This window comes from Nicotiana tabacum, chromosome 6 (genome assembly GCF_000715075.1).
Source record: "Nicotiana tabacum cultivar K326 chromosome 6, ASM71507v2, whole genome shotgun sequence".
NCBI classification, from domain to species: Eukaryota; Viridiplantae; Streptophyta; class Magnoliopsida; order Solanales; family Solanaceae; genus Nicotiana; species Nicotiana tabacum.
Window position 1 is genome coordinate 12338341 of NC_134085.1, and position 7240 is coordinate 12345580.

At 38.3% G+C, this 7240-nt stretch overlaps 1 protein-coding gene across 1 annotated transcript; it reads right to left on the bottom strand.

Annotated features, from left to right (window-relative positions):
* Positions 1–5361: 5361 nt before the first annotated feature.
* LOC142181699 (uncharacterized) lies at positions 5362–6851 on the bottom strand. Its single transcript, XM_075255129.1, has 2 exons — positions 6650–6851; positions 5362–6239 (listed from the first exon to the last, which is right to left on the bottom strand). Exons 1-2 carry the CDS (start codon positions 6849–6851, stop codon positions 5362–5364), a joined length of 1080 nt encoding a protein of 359 aa, XP_075111230.1.
* Between the last annotated feature and the right edge of the window lie 389 nt (positions 6852–7240).

Sequence of the window (7240 nt, forward strand, 5' to 3'; positions counted from 1 at the left end):
AAATCCCTCCAATTTATCATGTAACACCCTAGACAATACCTTGTTAATGAAGTTGCTCAAGCTAATAGGTCTTAAGTCAGAAAAGGTCTCCACTCTAGGGGTGGGCGTCGGTTGGTTTGGTCGGTTATTATGAAAGTACGGCTCGGTTTATCGGTTTTCGGTTTTGTAATATTAATAACCAAATCAAACTAAAATATATACGGTTCGGTGCAGTTTTTTCAAAGTTCGGTTCGGTTATATCCGATTTATTTTTTCGGTTTTAAACGGTTCAAGCCTTCAAGAAAATTTTATGCTTCTTACAGTAGTTGTATCCTACAGTAGTTGTATCCAATCATTTAAGGCTAGAACTAGAATTTGTCAAGGTCAGCTTATGAGCGTTAGTGACCCTAAATCTAAATTTATTTAAATAAGAAGTGTCCAACCTTTTGTGCACACTTCTAACTATTCCTCAACTAACACATAGAGTACCCAACACCTCCCAACAACATAGTAACTTTAGACAGAAACAAATCATCTAATGTTTCTACAGTAGATTTAGACAGACCGAAACAGTGTGTGCCTTGTGAGCACGTGATTTTTGTTTTACACGATAATCGCTCCAAAAGAAATAAAAATAATAGCAATTGCTCTTGCTGTACAATTTTTGGATTTTTACGTGGTATGTTGTTAATTATTTATGATTTTTTGCCCATTTTATTTTATTAAAACAAAATACAAAAAAATGTGTGTCATGCGTAGTTTAAACTGTAATCCGGTTATTAAATGGAAAATCATAAAATATGCATTTTTGTCCTGATTTTTTGCCTTGTTCAATTTTACCTACTTTTAACATTTTGATATGCGTGAATAATTGTTTTAAGTGTTTAATTAATGGAGTTTAATTTTGTTTAATTAGGTTTTGTTTTAAAAAAATGAAAAAAAAAAGGTGCAAAATTGGCCTGAAATCAGGTTTGGGCTCGTTCCCATTCAAAATCTGAAGCCCAAATTGGGCCCAAAGCATGTGTTTGCCCCGGTCCAGACCAGTTGACCCCAAGAGCGTCCAAGCGACATCGTTTTGATCTGGTCTGATCTGGGCCGTTGATCTCAGGATAATCAACGGCCAAGATTGCATACCCCATACCCGCATACAGACTTGACCCGTTCAACCTTCAACCCAACCCAACCCATGGCATTTGAAACGACACCGTTCCCCACTAATTGAAGGATCCTTGCCTTTCATCTCACCTCATCCGACGGCCAGGATCTATTCAATCTTTAACTATATAAATCCAAACTCATACCCCACCCCCTATCCAAATACCCCTCCTTCGTCCCCGTCCCTTCCAACAGACCCAACCCCGGAACCCTAGGGCCGCCCCCTTTTCCCTTCACCATTAATCCCGGCGGCATGGACGCCGGTGACCCCCTCCTTGACACCATAGGACCGCTTCATTACCCTGAGCATAGATCTATTATCCTTTTCCCTCGAATCAGATCCTAGTTGCTCGAATCTTCATTTGAAGATTCGAGCAGAACCCGATCTATACTGATCTGCCCTAGATTTATACCAGACAGTCCCCGGACCTCCCTCGTGACCAAACCATGCTTGGTTTGGTCCGAATCTGACCAAGGAAACCCAAAAAACAAATCTGCCTCTAGGAACCCTAGGAATCCTCATGACCGGTCTGTGTCTGTTTGAGTCGAGTTGATTAGGGTCTAATGGACCTTAGTCGAAGTGTTCTCAGTTGAGAACACTTCGATTAAAGTCCGTTCAACCCCAAGAAAGATCTATTCAAATCCAAGACAAGGTTTTCTGATTTTTTTTAAGTTTCAAGGTAATTTTTGTTTTCTTTATCAGTTCATTTTGTTTGTTGTATCTGAATGTTTGTTTATGTGGCTAAAAGTTTTTGTTTAATTTGTGTCTTTAAAATTTTATCAATTGTTTTCATCCACCTCTGTTCTGATCAAGCCTTTCTTTCGTTTACTGATAATGTGTGTGCGTGTAAACTGCATAGTCGATCGAATTTGAAGTTGCTCGATTAATCAGTCCCCAAGGTCGTCTGTGTTTTGACATTGCAATCTGAACCCCTTGTTTGATACTGTTGGATTTCTGATCTTTGGCTACGATTGTATGTGTTACAATTAGTATAATCGAGTCGACATACGTCGTTGATTAGTTTCAGTTGCTAAATTGTAACAATTTTATTCATATTGTTGGCTTTTCTGTTGAAGCTTTGTTTGAATGCAACTAGGAACTAAGTATAGTTGTTTGTGGTGATTCAAATTGATTCCGAAACATTACAGGGCTTAGTTTATAGTTGCAGTTCAGATTTTGGTTTAAAATTGATGGCATGTGCATTTGTGTACAGCATGTGCATTAAGGCCTTTTTAAAGTTTAAAATAGTTTGACAGCATATGTTGTCAGGTTATATTCCTGCTGCCCATATCTACTTTTAGTTTAATAAAAGGATAAGGGGGACTGTCAGGGAATATCATGGGGGGTTCCTAATTTTAAATGTTTGAGTGGAAAAACAACTGAAAAGGGGAAGGTTTCTGATGTGTTTTAATAGGCTGTGAATAGCCTGATGTTAGGATATAAAAGAGGGGACTTCCATTAGACACCGGGGGGACAGAGTTTGATTTTGGGGACTGAATTTTGAAAAGAAGAGAGAGATAGAGGGGATATACAGATACACATTGAGGGACATTTCCTGGATTTTCTAAAATACACATACAGAGAGAGATAGATAGAGAGAAAGAGAGCAAGAAATAAAAACAGACAGGAAATCAGAAACTTGGTTTTTGTTTGTTTGAAGTTCATCTGTTGTCAATCTGTTAGGTAGCATTGCTTCTTCTAAGTTTCAATCGAGATTGCTGGTAGTATTTGTTGCATTGGTTTATCTCGGAATTGGATTGTCTGGAGTTCGGTTTCTACTACACTGTGTGCTGCTATCATTTGGTTATTTTCCGTCAGCTATAGCTCCATTTCTTGCACTAGAACCTGTTCTGCTGTGTTGCTTTGATTGTTGTTGTTACTCTGATTCCTGCTGCTGCTGATCTTCCCTGTTGTTCTCCTTTTCTTCTTTGCATTTCAACATTCCAGGTACACATTTCGAGTCCCATATTGGTGTAACTGAAACAGCTTGAAAGCATGAAATGAAAAGGTTGAAGAAGTTCAAGTATTTGTTGTAATATTCATGGTATATTAATGGGCCTATAAAAATTGATAAGTTTATAATTCAATAGTATGAAAGTATATACTGATACTCGACTGAGTTTAGTCCTTTGTGTTTTAGTTTGTAGTTGTTTTTTAGTACGGGGTATGCATACCCCAACCTTATACAATCCTGTTTCTATTTCATTTTAGTCCTTTTGTCGGGTTCCGTTAGGTAGTACATATGATAGGATCACGTTCAAGTCCCACTCATAACAATGTCTAGTAGCTAATTCCTTTAATCTAGCCTAAATAAGTTTGGTTAAGTTCAAGAAATGCTTAGAGTAGTTGTAGCGTTTCACCAGCTTGTATGTAATTTTCATTAAAATTAAAAGCAGGTTCCACGAGATACTGCATCCTTCATCTTGCGAACAATTAACCAAATGAATCAAATGATTGACAGGAAATCCGGATTTAGTTAAAAAGCATGCAAGTAAATTAGCACGTATCTTTTCCCTTTCTATTTTAGAGACAAACATAATAGAAAATGTAGCCACTTTAGCATATCTCTTTTAAAATAATGAGATGGGCCCCGTTCAAAGAAAGATACGTATCGCGAGGCCCTCAATAATTAATCATAATAAACATGTAGAATTTGGAGATGGGCAGTCTAGTGAATTTCCCTGCTTTCTCCAAAGACCAGAACACGTTAGACTCTTTAGGCACCTTTAATAATTTAACCTTCTTAAACACGGGTGCACATTGATGTGACCCAAATCCAAATCTCAACGGAGTCAAAATGTGTCGACAACCGCGGGTGCATTGATTGTGACGTGGTTTGAGATGCATTTTCACGACGTTGCAATTCTATAAAAATAAATGATAATAATAAAAGCGGTTTAAACTTAATAAAAGCACGTAAGTCATAACATGTATTTAAATCAGATATTTAGCCATTATAACAATTTAAGCGACCGTGCTAGAACCACGGGATTCGAGGGTGCCTAACACCTTCCCTCGGGTCAACAGAATTCCTTACTTAGAATTTCTGGTTCGCAGACTTCATTTGGAAAAGTCAAAAATTTCCTCGATTTGGGATTCAAGATAAACCGGTGACTTGGGACACCAAAAGCCAAACCTTTCCCAAGTGGCGACTCTGAATTAAATAAATAATCTCATTTCGAATATTGTCACTTAAATTGGAAAAACTCCCTCGTGCATTTTTTACCCTCTAGGGCGGGGCGCGCAAAAAGGAGTTGTGACATGCCTACTTCTGACACCACAAACCTGCTTAGAACATTTTGCGGTTTTTCACAAAATCATATTGTGTAGGCCGCTGATCAAATTTCTTCAACTATTGATTTATTCAGTTAAACTTCAAGCTTTTGACATATAAAAAGGACATGTGAATGCAATTATGTTGATAATGTAAGCTTGTACATCATATGTTTAGGAAGCATCTGATAATTGATACTACAAGTTCTAGTCAAAGAATCTAAAAAGATCATCATCCCAAATGAAGCATCACCAACAGCAGGAGCCTCTGAAAGCATCACAAAAGTCGTAGAGGAGAGGAACTGAGGAACCCTAAATCTACATTCGGAACTTGGGAAGTAACGACTAACGTAAGTGACTGTGGGTCTGTGGGGGCAAATTGGGTGGGGTGGGCTTGGACTATTGGCATTGGGTTATTACTGTTAACTTATAAGTTTTGAACTAATAGTCTAATACCCCTGAATTTCGATTTTTCGGTTTAACCGAAAACCGAAATACAAAAATCATAAACCACACCGAAAAATCAAAAATTAATAATTTTAAAACCGTGCACCGACCGAAAAACTAATTAAACCGAAACCGAAAAACCAAAATTCACGGTTCGACCAGTTTTTTCGGTTCGGTCGGTATTATGCCCACCCCTACTCTACTCTAGGTTTCTTTGGCAGCAACACAAGATTGGTATGAGTAATGGATTTAGGCACTGCAACTCCTCCATAGAAATGTAATACCATGTTGTGAATGTCAACACTAATAACATCCCAGCATAATTGATAAAACAGGCCAGTGAATCCATCAGGACCACTAGCACTCTCACTACTAAGCTCAAAAATTGTTGCCCTAACTTCTTCAAGTGTTGGCATTCTGCTAAGTTCCAAGTTCTGATCCATAGTCACCATGGAAGGTACATTATTGAGCAGGGAAAAGTCAGAAGCATCACCTTCATTTGTGAACTATTTTTGATAGAAGTCCACTGCAGCTGTAGCCAATTCCTGATCATCAATCCATACTCCACTGCCATTCTTGATCCTTTTTAGTTGCAATTTCTTTCTTTTGTCATTGACATGATTGTGAAAGAAGCTTGTATTCCTATCTCCTTCAGCAAACCAAGTCATCCCAGCTTTTTGCTTCCAATACTGCTCCTCAATACTCAAGTATTTCTTCAATTCAGATTGAGCCTTTTGAAGCACAATCCTATTCTCAATTGTAGGTTCTTCAAAAAACAACATCTCCTTCACCCTAACAATGTCCTCCAAAATAGCCAGCAGCTTGAAGATATCACCAAATGTTTCCCTACTCCATCTTGAAAGTGCTGCCTTCACCCTCTTGAGCTTCTGCTTGAACATCAAAAAAGGATCCCATATGAAATCAGCTTCCCAATTCTGCCTCACCACATCCATAAATGTAGCATGCTTTGTCCAAAAGTTCAAGAACCTGAAAGGCTTGATAAAATTAGTATTCTGCTCCTCCCATGTCATTAGTAATGGTGCATGATCTGATCCAGTTCTGATTAGATGCTTAACTTCAATAGTTGGTAGCATGTTCTGAAATGGCAAATTCATAAATATCCTATCCAATCTCTTGAATATACACTCAGCATTGGGTCTCCCATTCCACCGTGTAAATGGACTTCCCTTGTACCCTTGTTCAAAAAAACCACAAGAATTTACACAAAATGCAAAATCCTCATATTCAGGAGGGTGTATTGGAAGTCTCCCTATCTTCTCATCTTCATGCAATACCACATTGAAATCCCCTCCTACCAACCATGGCAATTCCATATCACTTGCTAGGTAATATAGGTGATCCCGCAATTCCAACCTATCCATTGCTGAACATTTTGCATAAACAAAAGTCATCATCATGTGCTGCCCCAAGTTATGGTGAAAGACTTTCACAGTCACCTGTTGCTTAGTATCCTCCACTAATTCTCATTCCACCACTGCATCAAAGAACAACCATATTTTCCCATTAATATTTGCATAATCAGTCTCCATATTCAACCTCCTTCTATATCTATCAATGAATCCCTTCTTTTGAAAAGGCTCCATCAATACAACTACACAAAAACTATGCTCCCTATTCATGTTGATTACCCTAGGAAAGGCCTGATGTGTATTCACAGACCTTATGGTCCATATTAATGTTTTGATCATCATTTAGATAGAGAAGATGCCCTCCTGGGCATAATTCTTGAAGGTTGTTGTGGCTCTTTATTCTGATTTTTCTTTGTTCTCTTACCTCCTTTAGAACTAGTTGTAGGTGATAAATCCCCTTCCCTAGAGACTGGTTTGAAGTTTTCTGCAGTTGATTCATAATCTCCTTCATCATCCATTGGATTTTGTCTCAATAAGTATTCATCAATTGGTGCCACATTGTGTGTAACTAAATCGTGTAAATGATACATAAGAATCTTCAATGGAACATTAAGATGCAGCTGCATAATTTGATTAGTGCCAGATTCTATAGGCACTTCCTCTATTTCTCCAGATGCTCTTGGAACAATTGCCTACTCATCAGCCTTTTCCTTGCTATTCTCCATAGAAGAAGCAGCATCCTGCATCATTTTGAATTGCTGCTCATAGACACTGCATAGCCCAGGAATTACTGTAGCAGTCTACTCAGAAATGTCTGTTCTATTGATATCACCACCCTTTCCATTGCCTATGTTTTGGTCTGACCCCACTGTATCATCCCTAACCTTCATATTATCATCTCCATCAAGTTTGTTCTCCAATGCATACACTGGAACACCATCTACATAGGTCAAATTCTCTCCAGTTGCACCAGGGATAGGGTTTATTATAGCTGCCTCATCAGGTGAACCTGGCG

What these genes read in the sequence shown, in the direction of transcription:
- LOC142181699 (XM_075255129.1), bottom strand. Translation starts at nt 6,851, where the DNA reads ATGCAGCTGCATCTTAATGTTCCATTGAAGATTCTTATGTATCATTTA. An exon ending in TACAACTAGTTCTAAAGGAG is followed by an intron (nt 6,240 to 6,649) that starts GTAAGAGAACAA and finishes CAAAATGTTCAG; the next exon opens with CAATGGATAGGTTGGAATTG.